This window comes from Leopardus geoffroyi, chromosome A2 (genome assembly GCF_018350155.1).
Source record: "Leopardus geoffroyi isolate Oge1 chromosome A2, O.geoffroyi_Oge1_pat1.0, whole genome shotgun sequence".
Lineage (NCBI taxonomy): Eukaryota > Metazoa > Chordata > Mammalia > Carnivora > Felidae > Leopardus > Leopardus geoffroyi.
Genome location: NC_059331.1, coordinates 32,112,192 through 32,127,491, shown reverse-complemented (window position 1 = coordinate 32,127,491; position 15,300 = coordinate 32,112,192). Strand labels below are relative to the sequence as shown.

The window sequence follows — 15,300 nt, the reverse complement described above, 5'->3', positions numbered from 1 at the left end:
AAAGTAGGTGCTCAATAAATGATAGATAATCTCACTCTGATGCCTTGAGCTTCCAGTCCATTCATCCGTCCATCCATCCATCCATCCATCCATCCATCCATTAAATACACCTGTCTGTGCACCAGATATTTGTAAAAGCTTAGTGTAGAAAAAGCAATGAACAGCAAATAAGAAAGTCTTAGCCTTCATGAAGATCATTCTGATGGAGGTTCCAGTCAGTCAACAAATAGAGAGATTTAGCAACAGACACTGACAAGTACTAGAAACAAGTCAAGCAGCATAATAGCATAGGGAAAAATGGAGTATGCTTTTAGACAGCGTGGTCAGAGAAGGCCCGATAGCACGCTGAGCAAGACTTGAATGAAGTGAGAGAGTGGGCCATGTGGGCATCCATGTTGTTCGGGGAAAGATAGCAGTAGTTACAAAGACCCTGAGTAGAGAGTGTTCTTGGCATGGTCAAGAAACATCCATAAGACCAGTTTGGCCGGAGTGCAATATGTGCTAGGAGATGGGTCAAGGAGGTCGCCAGTGGCCATATCACAGAGGGCCTCCCAGGCCAAGGTACGGACTTTGGACATTTTTCAAAGTGAGTTGGGAAGTCACTGGAGGAAATGGCATGATCTTTTATTTGTAAGTGTCATAGTTGCTGATACGTGGACCACAGACTAGGGCTGCAGGGAGGGGTTCAACGTTGTAAACAGGAGCCCAGCTGAAAAGCCATTGCGGTGCTCCTGGCAGGGGAAGGTGACAGCAGAGACAGTGGGGAATGGATGGATTGGGGTGTCTGTGACGACTGAGCTGACAGGGTGTCTCAGTGAGATGGCTGCAGGGTGGGAAGACAAGGGAGCAGACACGGATGATGCCAGAGTTTGGGGTCTGGGCAACTGAGTGAGCGCTGAACCACTCACAGAAAACACACACCGATGGGTTTGTGCCTGCCAATGACCGACCCTTTCTCTTTCTGGGTGTTCGACGTAGTGCTCCGTGACATGTGGGCAAGGCAGGGCGACCCGGGAAGTGGTGTGTGTCAACTACAGTGACCACGTGATTGATCGGAGTGAGTGCGATCCAGACTACATCCCAGAAACCGACCAGGACTGTTCCGCCTCACCATGCCCTCAGCGGACCCCGGACAGCGGTCTCGCTCAGCACCCCTTCCAAAGCGAGGATTTCCGCCCCAGAAGCTCAGGCCCCAGCCGCACCCATGTGCTTGGTGGAAACCAGTGGAGGACTGGCCCCTGGGGAGCAGTGAGTATTCCCTGAAGTCCTTCTCTACTTTGCTTTCTTCTCCTTCGCCCTTGCAGCTTTGGGGGCAGACAAACTAGAAACACCTCTGAAGCCCTTTTTTCTCACAAGGGCTTGGACTTGTACATTCCCATTTGTTTTGGGTGAACCCTAACGGGTTCATCACCGTCCCTGAAAAGTTGTCCCCCGATAGTGCCTGCAGGCCACCTAGAAGCTGCCTTAACTGGGTGGAGGCGGGGGGGGCGTATCACAGCTGGACAACAGCATCGGGTGGCTTCCTAGGAGGTACCGTGAGGGCCAGGATGATTGATCCCGGAGGCGGAGGTGGCAGGCAGCTCTTACCTGTAAGGAAATCAAAAGGACAGAGGAAGTTTTCTGATAGGGAGCTCTTAATGAAAGTGGTTTTCCTTCTTGCTGTTTTCTAGACGAGTGCAGTCTCAAAGTGGCATGGTCCATGCATAGTTTGTAGTAGTAGATCATTGTCCTGGACTGAGGGGAATCACTGGTCCAGATAATTCGGTGCTTAGGGGAGCAGTACCAGAATCTAACAGCGAGCAGCACAGGCTCCGAGTGAAGGTGCCTCTGTGTGAGCCACCGACCTACACTTTCAGATTTTGAGATATTCAGCATGCCGCCTAGTCTCAAGGAGCCTCAGTTTCCTCCTTTGTAAAACAAAGTGAACAACAATTCCAGCTCTCCTGGAGGTTGTAAGGAACAAATGTGACGATGGAAATAAAGTGCTTTGCACGCTGCCTGCCCCAGAGTGAGAATTTTCTCAGTATTCTTAGCATTGCCCTTCACGTGATGAAGACCTTGAAAAATATTGAATTTTAGGTTTTTCACTAAATATTTTTCGCAAAATAATTATATTGTGCAATACTGGACATGTCTAATGGGACTGCAGGAGGGGTAAGAGAGCAAGGGACCCTGCATAGGTGTGGGAAGTCGGAAGATGTCTAGTAATCACCCCGGGGTCTTCGTTCTAATTGTTTACTCTTAGTTTTCTTCGCGTACCACTAATTGTGTTTAATTATTTCTGAACTAAAACGCATTAGAAGGAAGCTGTGTGCTTCCCACTGTGGTTATGTTTCAGTAAGTGAGTTTTTCTTTCCTGTGACTACTGATGAGCCGTCAGCCATTTCCACCCAGTACACGTATTGGTTGTCCGCAGAATGTCTGCCATATTGCCCAGGACCATCGCCATCTCATTCTCCTTGCTGGCTTACCCCTTCCAGGCTTTCTGGGCCTGGGTTAGAAGAGATTTGGGTTCAGAGAAGTTAACAGGTGATCACAGGAGGTAATCACTGAGTGTCCCGCAATTTTTCGGATTGGAAGATTTCCAAACTCATGTGCGTTCTAATGATAGCACTAGAGCTCTTTAAAACAAAATTTTAAAGCTAGTCTTACTTATGACTACATTTGGAGATGATGCATTCTTTTAAAATTGAGTGATTCTGCCCTTGGGCAGTGTTCCAAATTAGGGAGGATTAGGTAACCTTTTTGCAGCAATGGGCAATGCCATTCTTTTCCTCATCGTGTTTTTGTTTGAGGACTTTTTTCCCCCCTAAGTTAAGTGAGGCTGAAAATGGACAATGGGATTTTTTTGCAGCTCTAGCCTGATCTGCTTCCAGAAGGTGCATGTTTGCTTGGTGCAGTCCACAAACCATGGGATTCTTCCTGCTTTCCATGGCAGGAAAGGCAGCAAAGAATTTTCACCACTAGAGAATGGGAATCTAATGTTTTCAGTGGATTCTGGAGTAGATACCTCAATTTCTAGCACATTCCTGTATAAACCTGGACCCTGTGTGAGGTTTGCCCCCTGTTACCAATTAGGGGTCTCTGGTTGTGAACAAAAGAAACTGACTCTTTCAAGTGAAAACAAAACCAACAAACAAAACTTTTCGTTTGGTCCCAGTAGAGGCAGAGACCAGAGCACCTTCCGGGATCTAGCTCAGGGGTTGGCAAATCTTTTTTGGCAAAGGACCAGATAGTAAATATCTTGTGTTAGGCGGACCATCTAGTCTTTGTCACAACTAATCAGCTCTGTCGTTGTAGCACAAAAGCAGGTGTAGACAATACATAAATGAGTGGGCATGCCTATGTTCCAATAAAACTTTATTTATAAAAGAGGGAGCAGGTCATATTTGGCCCTCATGCTGTGTCTTGCCAGCCCCTATCTAGATGGAACAGTAATTAGAAGGTAATTTTTGTAGGGAGTTTCTGTCTTAATAGATCCCTCTTAATGCTCATCTACCCTGCTTAGGATCTAAATTCTCAGGCAAGTCTCACTGGCCCTGCTTGTTCCACTTGCCCACTCAATGATCAGGGAGGGACAGAGTATCTTAATACATATTCTCCCCCAAGATGACATCCCTTGGGGGAAGAAAGGTTCCTTAAAGGAGAATTGGGCTGCCAGATATAAGGGGAAGTGTGCTAGGCAAGTAAGAACAACAGATGACCACCACCTCCTACCCCTGCAGAGACCATTCCTTCTCATTTTGGCCAGTGTGGATGATAGGTACAGGGTTTTTTCAAAGAAATGTTTACCTAAGAAAATATGTCATCTTAAAAGGACAGGAAGATTGTTACCAAAAGAAGTCCAGAGTGAAATGCTGCAACATGGAAGAGAACTAAGAATCCCTGTTAATACAAATAAACATTTTTTAAATGGCCATATTGAACCTGGAGAAAAATTATGTAGAGCCCTTTACTTGTCTATGGGATTATAAAGCCCCAGACAGGCCCTGGGTTCAGATGGTTCAAGACTGTGCTATGTAGTTCCTTGGCCCCAGCTGAGCACTGTCTCTATCTCTTTGGTCAGATTTTCAGTAGGAAACATCTTATTGGTCCCTGGACAGCCACTGGAGTGGTTGGCCATAGGTCAGGTGACCAGCCTTGCTCCATTCAAGCATATTGGAGGCAGGGTAGCATGTGGTTTATAGAGCTGTTGTTTCCAGTAACTTTAATTGAACCAGGCTGAATATCCTGTGACTGGTGCTATGTGAGCTAACAGGGACACAAGTTATGACACTGAACCCTCTCAAGGAGCTTACCACACTTGATTGAGGCAATAATGTTCACAGGTGACAAAAGAATGAGACAAGATTGTATTTTCAAGGGAAGAACTCAGGGGCCAAAATATATATTACAAATGCACTTACAATATGGAAGTTCCTTCCTCACATTATATATTTTGGTTCCCAAACAAAGCCAATTAAAATAATTATTTTGTGTTTCCTGTTACATCCTAAGCTGTTTAAAAATAGAAAACAGGGATGGCTAGGTGGCTGAGTCAGTTGAGTGTCCAACTCTTGATTTAGGCTTAGGTCATGATCTCACAGTTTCATGAGTTTGAGCCCCACGTTAGGCTCTGTGCTGACAGGATAGAGCCTGCTTGGGATTCTTCCTCTCTCTCTGCCCTTCCTCTGCTCGCTTGCTCTCTCTCACAATAAATAAAATAAACATTAAAAACATTAGAAATAGAAAACAAGTATTTTCAAGTTTAGAGTCATTATACCAGAATCCTCCGAGAATAGAAATGGCATTTTTGTAAATCAAAAATTGCCTAAATTTTTTTTTAACGTTTATTTATTTTTGAGACAGAGACAGACAGAGCATGAACGGGGTAGTGTCAGAGAGAGAGGGAGACACAGAATCCGAAGCAGGCCCCGGGCTCTGAGCTGTCAGCACAGAGCCCGACGCCGGGCTCGAACTCACGAACTTGTGAGATCATGACCTGAGCCGAAGTTGGAGGCTCAACCGACTGAGCCACCCAGGCACCCCAAAAATTGCCTAATTTTTTTCTCAGGCAGAAGTCATAAATCTGTTTTCCTGCTCCACATTTTAAAATTATACCCGATGTATTTTAAAGTCACCCGTAATTTGTCTGAGATGGGCAGAGAAATTGAAATTCGGTCCAACAATAAGCCAAAAAATATATTCAGAGCTTTATTTGGAACAAGCTGACCAGCAAGATGCATTGTTTGCAAGTATTTTGAAATAACCCTGGTTTGAGCTAGGATTCGACAGAAAGCACAGATCAGCCATCAGAACCCAGAACAAATGGGGCACTGGGATAGCTCCGTTGGTGAAGCATCTGACTTCAGCTCAGACCAGGATCTCACCATTTGTGAGTCCAAGCCTCTCTTTGCCTCCAGCTCGGAGCCTAGAACCTGCTTTGGATTCTGTGTTTCTGTCTCTCTCTGCCCTTACCCTGCTTGCTCTCTCTCTCTCTCTCTCTCTCTCTCTCTCTCTCAAAAATAAATAAAAATTAAAAAATTTTTTTTTAAAGAACCCAGCACTAACAAAAAAAAATTGTCCAGTGCAGTTGGAAGTTTAATTATTCATGGGAATTGCCTTGCTTTGAGGACAAGTTGTTATTTTATAGGCAAACTGATTTTACAACTTAGGGGTCACAGTGAAGGATACTAGCAAACACATCGGTTTTCAAAAGATAAGGACATTATGGAAAGAACAAAACCACTCAAGATGTAGATAAATAAGAGAACTCTGAGAAGCTTGTGTGGGAAATTAGCTGAACTGCAAACATAATTCTGTGACAACCAAGAGAGGGAGCGTTAGAAAGTGCCCCTGAAGAGAGGCTTGTCAATGTGGAATCCAATTAAGGTCCTTGGGGAAGTAAAAAATAAATTAAAAAGCAAATCTTGCTGCCATCAGCCACTAAAGTCAAGGCTATTCTGAAGAGAGAGACGGGAACATTCCCTGCAAGGAAATGATGTCTTAGTGACGTTCCGCTACGCTTTGGGTAACCGAATGAATTAATAGGGAAGTTCACTTTCAACAGTGGTATCTCGTTAAGCATGTACTTTGACCTCTGTGTTGAAGTCAAATGTTGGTTCTAAATAAGCATTTGGATTTTGAAAAGAAAAGAGTTTCTCAATAGGCTATGGTATCTGTTAACACCTCTGTGCTTCTCAGAGCTGCAGAGAGGTTAAAAGAAGACAGTAAATGGAATTGCTTTGGAAGACATTATCACGCATGGGGCATCTTTTGAACACTTCCTGAGTGCCAAAAGTGTGCAAGGGAGAGGCCCTTTTTCTGCCCTCCAGGTTTTTATAAGGCATGCCCATTAAACAACCCCACAGAGTAGAAGTTCTCATAACTGCTTTTTGACCACGGTGGGAAACTTGAGAACGGATTCTGTCACATTTGTCTCTGACTTTCCAACCAGCTGCTTTTTGGGTCACTGAGATGTCGATCGAGGTAGGGATTAACCTGTTGACTGATGTCTGATGTGTTCAGTGTTCCAGTACCTGTGCTGGTGGGTCCCAGCGACGTGTTGTGGTATGTCAGGACGAAAATGGATACACTGCAAATGACTGCGTGGAGAGAATAAAACCCGATGAGCAAAGAGCCTGTGAATCTGGCCCTTGTCCTCAATGGGCTTATGGCAACTGGGGAGAGGTGAGAGTGAGCCATCCTTTTGTACCTCCTTTGGAAAGAACACAGAGTAATTTTGCTGACCAAACTGTGCTGTTGTTCGTGATCTATTTTAAGGGAGAAGAATGAATTCTGGTGAGAGCTTCTTGATTTGGGATTAACCACGAGACCTGTCTTAATTCCAGACCATCTTAAAAGTACAGTCATTACCAATGAGAAACAGCTTAAACACATAGGAGAGGAAAATTAGGAAAAAATACAGATAAATGCTAGGCTAGATTGTTTGTTAACCTCTGCTGATTAAAAATTGGACACTTTTAAGGTAACTGGACATATGTGTTAAATTGGTCCATGAAAACGTTACCATCCTTTTCATAGTTTGGGGCTGTTTATAATTTACGCTTGTTTCCACAGCATAATCATTCTGGTGTTCCAAATCCTTGGTGAAACCAGAATGAATAGGTGCTGTTATTCCTACCGGAGGTGATGCGTTCTAATGGTGGACGGGAATAATTAGCTCTATAGTCTCGAGTAATAAAATTCTTCAGCTGTTACCTTTTAAGAGTAATGACCGATGAGGGGCAAAAGACTATCTGGACCAAACAAAACTGGATTCCATTCCCGGTGCTGACCCTTCCAAGCTTTGTCGCCTGGGAAAATTATATAACTTTACCAAATGTCTGTAGCCTTGTCTATAAGTGGGAATAATCATGGCACCAACTCATGACCTATTGCATGAGTTAGTGCACGACCAATACCTAGCATATATAGTCTCCAAAGTTCGCTGCTATTACAATCATCATCATTATCCTCACTACGACTACCCTTTATCATTAGGATGACTACTAGTATCAAATAGGGTTTTGAGCCACTCTTTTGTGGAGGGCTTACATGCTTATTGTTTTGTATTTGATCGACCAAGAATGCATCCCTCTACTCTTGAATCCTTGGAGAGAGCGCATACTTAAAGCTTGTGGAATTGCTCTGTCTTGACTGTCAACTTTATAAAATAAAACGTGGAGGTTAACGTCTTGTAGACCCCACTGCCAAGAGGGGGAGAAAGACAAGTGAGAGGGATGGGCATGTTAGTCCACACTCCTGGCGAACCCAAATCACGTGTCCCCGGTTTCACATAACCCAGTAGTAATAGGCAGTCATAATGGAGCGTTCTGTTAACTTTCGTTGACGGTGCGTTGTCCTGGAGGGCTTTGCCGAAAGGCAGGAAGGGGGAGTCAGGCTTTGAGACTCATGCGTTGTGGGTTTCCCAAAACTCCTCACAGAGTTCTGTCCTGTGGGGCTTGTGATTAAGCTTCTGTAATTGGACCAAAGCCAGGAGAGTACACGCATTCACTGGGATGCTTGCTGTCAGCGCAGACCAGATCGTTCCAAATTCTGTTGGAGATCTGGCCTTGACACAGCAGGAAAGCCAGATGTCAGTGTTCCTGGATGTGAGCACAGCAGTGCCGTCCAAGAAACACAGCTCGTTCCTGCCTCAGAAGTTCGGGTCTCCCCCACCGCATTGTTTATTCATCCTGGGGAAAATCATCATTATCCTGAGATGCGGAGATAGCGTAAAATATCTTAACGTCATAAAGGTCTGGGGAGGTTGGAGTCACATAATAGCCACAAGTTGGTAACAGCTTCTTACAAGCTGCCAGAAAATAAAACTGGCTCAGTCATTATTTCCTTTATTTGGTAGTGGGTGGTTTCGGGATTTTTATTGGTTTGATTTTTGCCTCTGTATACCTCAAAGAAAAGGCTGTAATCTTATCCTAGTCACTTACTGTCGAATTGGCTATGATCAAGTTAATTAACCTCTTTTAAGCTCCGTTGTCCCATTTGTAAAATGGGGCAAATAATTATAGTCTCCTCCTGATGAGACAGTGCCCACACCAGCGCTTAGTACAGGGGAAGGGAAGCACTCAAGAGACGATGCCTACCATTAAGTCAGGGAACTCCAGTCTATCGTATATAATAATTTTGGTAACTCAGCTCGGTCCTGCCTAGAGACTTACCTTGCCCAGTGCCGTGGTAGAATTTGGTTAAGAAATTGTTCTTAAGGGAAAGAAAGGAAAATTTGTCACTGGCTGTTCAGACCGAGTGACCACAGCATCGTTTTCCCCTCTTGCAGTGCACGAAGCTATGCGGTGGGGGCTTGCGCACGAGACTGGTGGTCTGCCAGCGGCCCAGCGGTGAGCGGTTTCCAGATCTGAGCTGTGAAATCCTTGATAAGCCTCCAGATCGTGAGCAGTGTAACACACACGCTTGTCCGCAAGACGCTGCCTGGAATCACGGCCCTTGGAGTTCGGTACGGCCCTAACTCTTAATGTTCGTTAACCAAACTATTTGACTAACATGCCTGATTCCAAGGTGTTCTGGGTCTCACTCCTCTGCGACAGCCAGTGGTCTTGCTCACAAGGGCATCCCCGGGACTGTGCTATGGTCTGTGATTGTCCTCATACTGACAAACAGGAGAATTAATTTTTTTGTGGTATTGCCGAAGTGACTTTACAGAATACATGTACCTCATATTGGCCTGGGGCCAATGTCAAGAAGTAGCTTCCTTTTTGAGAAAAGCAAGACTGGATAGATAGATAGATAGATAGATAGATAGATAGATAGATTTTTTTTTTTTAAGAAATGAAATACATTCATGTAGTTATTAAGCTCCAAAGTGATTTAAACAGACAACTCAATAGCAGACATTCTTTCCTTTCCTAAGCTACGAGAGTTTTGACTTTGTGGGGAAGATACCTGCGTATTGAGGCCAAGCCAATTTTTTTTTTTCTCCAATGACTGTAATTTGCCTCTGTATGACTCGGGTACGACTCTCGACGCAATCACCGTAAAGCCTGTGCCCACAAAAAAAGACTGAAATCATTCTGACAACGCAAAAGACCAGCGACAGTGGACTCCATGACTTGGTGCCTTTCAAGGCATCTGAAATGTTCCCTCCCTCTCCCCAAGACACAAAGCCCGTTTGAGGTGCTTTTTTTGCATCAGTCCGAGGCTTCCCTTGCTATGGGCTCGCTGACATTGTGAGACAGGTTTTCCGCTGTAAAAACTATGCAAACTTGTGGGGCGGCTCTTGGCAAACAGAAGGTCGGCTGGCTACGTCAAAACAATTCTTTGGCTGAGTTGTGTCATAATCTTTGGAGCCGTTAGGGCTGTTTCATGTAAGTAGAGTAAACGTTTCTGTAAATACATTGATTGCACTGAATCGGAATTTAGTATTATATGAAGTCATATCCAGAAGCCTTTTTGGCTGCATAGGGTTCTGAGGGAAAGTCTTAACCATTCCTGAAACCAGATGAAGAACAGATTAACAGAAGTGAAATGTCTAATACCTGTCGATGCCTCTTAAAATCAGGGGTTTCAGGGTCTGAGATCATGTCTGCAGGTAGAACCTAGCTGCATAAGCACTGTACTTAGTATGAAGTAGAAAGCCAGAAAACTTTAGAGTATCATCTCTACTGGTACTGTTTAGCTGGGCTGCAAGGCTTTCCTTCAAGAGCTTAAGAAATGCCACTCTGAGTCAGATGTATCTTCACCCGAAGCATTTTGTCTGCAATACTGGCACCCTCCCAAAATGAACATTTTGAAAAAGATCAGAAATGGCTATAGAATGTCATAAACATCCTCTGGCACTCCCAACTTCCCTAACTCACCTTTGACGTATTATTTTTCATGAAATTTCCCCTCTCGAGCCCATTATATTTTTACCTTGTTCGCTCAGCCAACAGCAACACCACTCCAGAGTTGTGTCTCAAAACCTCTAGCCCTCCAAAAAAGTTCTTTTTCTTTAATTTTGACCAAAAAAAAAAAAAAAAATCTCCTGACCTTCAGAGGTCAGGAGATCTTTAATATATAATATATATAACGTATAGTAATATAATAATATATTATATACTGTATACATAGTATACGTGTATGGATACACATTATATACAATATATAATATATGTTATATTGGTTTCCACTGCTGTTCTCCTTGAATGCTTTCTAAATACACCTCAAATTTTTTTACACAAGATCACCATCCTCCCCCACAGATATTTTAAGAGTTCAATGCTTAAATTTTAAACTATGATTTGCTACTTTAGCTGAAAATTTTAAGATTTTTATTGTAGTTACTCTTCTTAGGCCTGCACACAGTTTTCTGAAACACAGAAAAAGAAAGAAGAGAGATTCCTAGTGCTGTGTCATTCACAGAAAAAAATACGTGGGTTTTTAAAATATTTTCGCTGCCTCTATGATTTTAGTGCTTCCTTTATAAAGTGATCGTGGTTCAAGCACATATTTAAATGCCTCTACAATCTAGGAGCAAGGCCAGTTGTGTAAGGCTTCTAGCTGTGATTTAAAAAAAAAAAGTGAAATCAAAAGCATTCTGTTTAAATAGATACGTTTGTAATATATATTACTTAAATATATGTGTGTGAGGGCAGTCTTTCAGATTCTTACTGTAGGACTTTGATTTCACTTTTATGTCGATTTTCATGGATGCTTTGGTACAATTTCTAGGCAATTCTAAATTTAAGCATACCTCAGAGAATCGTGTTAATAGCCATAAAACCACTCCCATGGTGCTTCATCATTGTAACTGACAGTGAAATTAACAACAGCAAAAAGTATATTTGAGGTGCTAACATGTTGCTTTCAAGAGAAAGCACACTCCATTTATTAGAGACCAAGAGTAGCAATTAGTCCTTCAGTAGGATTGCTTTCTCTCCCCAGATTTTCACACACTGGCGATAGTGTCCAGAATCAGCTGCGGCCGTGTGGAGTAGGCCTTTTCCAAGGTCAAAATGGAGATAGCCTCATTCAACAGTTACTAAGGAACAATATTTAGGAAAGAAAAGCCACATCATGTTAGCATGGCCTGCCAGTGTCTCTTAAAATGAAGCTTCGGTGAACGTAGGCTTAAGTACCCGTTTTAGACCCTTAGTTCTGGCTCCTGTCATTGGAGATTCGGAATCGTGATTTTGAAAAACATCCTCCAAAAACTCAGCCTTTTCTGTCCTCTTTTAAATGTGTCCTTCCACTCTTACTTGGTAATGTTCTGATTTCTAAATCAGGTTCGCACCCTGCTAATGCCATCCAGTCTGCTCCTGCCGCTTGTGGGAGCGGGCTGAGGGGTTGAACGCACACGTCCCATGACTAGCGGATAAATTAGAAAGAGAGCTCTATACTGTCAAACCACAGCAGAAGGTAGTTTAAAAATCCGCAGCATTCTCCAGTCAGCAGATCCATGGAGAGAATTCAAGTAACAAAGGTTGCAGGTGATGTCAGCTCTCCCAGCTGGTCTTGTCGCATTCCTTTCTGCGTTGCCCCGCGTATCTGCTTGCTCATCATCTTGGACCCTGTGCTTCTCCTTAGGAGAAACTGCTTGTTTGGGTTTTTTCGTGACAAACCTAAAAGTGTTCTCTGAGCCTTGCTTTAGGTGCTCTGGAACAACGCTTGTCGACCCGAATAATGAGAATTTATGAGCTCATGAAGGAACTGTGCTTTTGTTTCTGCCTGGCCAACTTATGAATTTGTGTCTACCTCATTTTCATATTAAAGTTTGCAGCTTCCTTAGGTAGGAAGAGAAAATTGTCTGACATCAGTATTTTATCACCTCGCTGCATCTATCTCTAGCAAAAATAAAGATTGTAAATATCACTACCAAACTTTCTGAATACGGTTTTATGCAGCCAAGCCTAGTATTGTCTGAATATTTTGAGCAGTACAGATTTCTATGTGTTTATATAATAAAGCATATTTATTTTTTCCATGTTATTTAATTTTATATACAATGTTTAAAAATCAGTGTTTATCAGCAGATTGTAAAGGCAAATAGGCTATGTGAATTAGAAATTCATGTGTATGTTTCTTTGGGTTTTAAAAAGATACATTCTAATTTTGTAAATCCCTTCCAACGTGTCCCATCCCTCTCCCCAGTCTGAGCGGCCAACTGGTAAACTCTGTGTAATTGGATAGTTTAAAATGTGTATTTTAAAAGGATACTTAAAAAAGAATTCTGAATTGGAAATGATGCCTAGTGATATAAACAAAAATATATGAGGCTTAATATTTTTGTTTTTTTTTTCTTTTCTAATACTGTTGTCCTGATTCTTTGAGTCTCAGCTATGAAATATGAATGTTCCATTTATTGAATTTGTAGATAATGATAAAATATAGCCAGAAGACAAAACAAGCGATTAAAAGAAATGGTCCTGAACATGTAAAAAGAGCTAGGTACAGGAAAACACTAACCTAATGTGCATAAATTTGATCACACTTTATTCTTTGTGTTCAGATAACTATAAAAGACTTGAGCATTTGTCAATTTTGTTATTGGTTCACCTGCAATACATTTCAGAAGGAATTTCTTTCTTATTAAATAAAGAAAATATGATCAAAATAATCTTGGAAGTTTTAAGAGAGCCTGCGGTTTTCAAAAAATTATGCATCATAAAGATGATCCCTGATACCTATTGGTTCCACATCCCCTGAGTCTCCTTTTTATGTGTAATTTAGTATGGTAACTGAGAGTTAAAAGGACCAAAATCAGATGTATGTAAGTTTGGGGTTTCTGTAAGGTGCCAAATAAGATAACTTCTCCAAAGCAGATGATGATAGCTAACTTTTCCTGAGTATTTTCTGTGTACCAAGCCAAGTTAAGCAAATAGACATCATATTTATCTCCCATGTTACCCCAGGGGGGTGGTGTTTTTATGAATCCATTTGAGTACCTGATCATCTACTATAGTGTTAAGACTTCACTAACAGTATACTGACTGTACTAATCCTGCCTAGTCCGACAGAAATAGCCCGTATTCAGAATGAGTTTTTTTTTTTTAACGTTTTTTTATTTATTTTTGAGACAGAGAGAGACAGAGCATGAATGGGGGAGGGTCAGAGAGAGGGTGACACAGAATCTGAAACAGGCTTCAGGCTCTGAGCTGTCAGCACAGAGCCCGACGCGGGGCTCGAACCCACGAACTGTGAGATCATGACCTGAGGCAAAGTCGGCCGCTTAACCGACTGAGCCACCCAGGCGCCCCAGTTTATTTATTTATTTTTCAAATGTTTATTTGAGAGAGATAGAGCACAGGAGAGTGGGGAAGGGGCAGAGAGAGAGGGAGACAGAGGATCTGAAACAGGCTCCAGGCTCTGAGCCTGCAGCACAGAGCCCAACGCGGGGCTCAAACCCACAGACCGCGAGATCATGGCCTGAGCCAAAGTCGGCCGCTTAACCGACTGAGCCACCCAGGCGCCCCCAGAATGAGTTTTTTAAACTCCCACTTATATTCAATAAAACAGATGCCTAAAAGTCAGACTCCATCAACCTCCACGTTATTTAGCTAATAGCAACATCATCCATTTGACTCCAGCAACAGAATAATCCACATTTATCACGATTATTGGTAAATTCCCATAACCAGCACTTGTAAACACTTCAGCTGGTTATGTTTCAGGAATGGCAGAACATCTCTCTTTCATTTTAAAGTTATCACATTAGCCAGATTAGGAGGACAGTATAAAGATTTTGGTCATCAGGAATGTCACATTAATGCATATGCATTTTTTATAAAGAAAAAGATTTTTCACTAATGAGGACACATCTTAAATACACTGCTGGTGCCTTTTAAAAAATAAATAAGAAACGCATTATTTGGCTCTATCCATACGAAGTAGTGATAAATAAGGCTTTTTTAAACAAAACATTGTAACATATGAAATTACAAAATACCCGAATTCAGTGTAGATTAAGACTCAGTAACCCACTCATCTCAGATGTGTTCAAAACAAGCAAAACACTGGCCTGCATCTAGCTCGTTGGAGATAAAACTTAACTAGCTTTTTCTCCCCCCATTGTTGACAGCTGATATGTCCTGATAGCTTGACAGATTTCTATTTTTACAGTTTTAAAAAGTCCGAAGATGGGGGAGACAGGGGTAGGAGAGTTATTAGACCATGAGGAGGAGTGTAGGTCCTTTGACTGACTCACGTCAGCGAGTTGTCCTTCTGGAACAGAAAGGAATGAAAACTTTGGAATGTACAGTGGGAGCGAGAGATTGAGTCCACGTATAATTGTTTAGGAGGGAATCCTGATTAGTAAAGGCAGTTGAGGTAGATTGATTTTACGAAGAGGGAGTAAACAGTTCTAGGTCATTCCTTTCAAAAGGGGAGGGGGAGGCGGGTCACCGTTTATTTTTCAGCGAATACTTTTTTATGTGCCTGCTGTGAGCCAGGCACTGTTCTAGGTGCTAAGGATACAGCAGTGAACAAGTCGGAGCTATTCTAGCGGAGAAAGAAAAATGTGTTGTTAAACGAATCAAACCAATTATACGTGTAATTAAAGAACTGACATTTTTTTTTTTTTTCCTGGCAGCCTCATTACAACCATCAATATAAAAATACAGATTGCTCTTACTGTGTGTGTGTGTGTGTGTGTGTGTGTATTGTGTAATTGTACATTAGCACACAGCTGCTAATGATCTTTGGTCATTAAATAAAAATTATCCATCCTACCTTTCCTTTTCAATGTACAATTACACAATCATTTTCAGTGATAAACGCTCCCTGGCTGATGACACGGAACCTTTAAAAACCTCTCATCAGAGAGTGTTCTTCTATTCACCGCTACATTATAACCCAGGCATGAGGTCC

The 15,300-nt window shown here is 42.4% G+C and overlaps 1 protein-coding gene across 3 annotated transcripts in view; it reads left to right on the top strand.

Annotated features, from left to right (window-relative positions):
• ADAMTS9 (ADAM metallopeptidase with thrombospondin type 1 motif 9) overlaps positions 1 to 15,300 on the top strand; it is a 162,711-nt gene that overhangs the window by 81,629 nt on the left and 65,782 nt on the right. For all 3 annotated transcript variants that reach the window (XM_045493434.1, XM_045493432.1, XM_045493433.1), the window contains 3 exons: positions 979 to 1,248; positions 6,508 to 6,669; positions 8,777 to 8,953. In XM_045493434.1, coding sequence (XP_045349390.1) covers positions 979 to 1,248; positions 6,508 to 6,669; positions 8,777 to 8,953 — 609 coding nt within the window. The remainder of the gene's footprint in view (positions 1 to 978; positions 1,249 to 6,507; positions 6,670 to 8,776; positions 8,954 to 15,300) is intronic.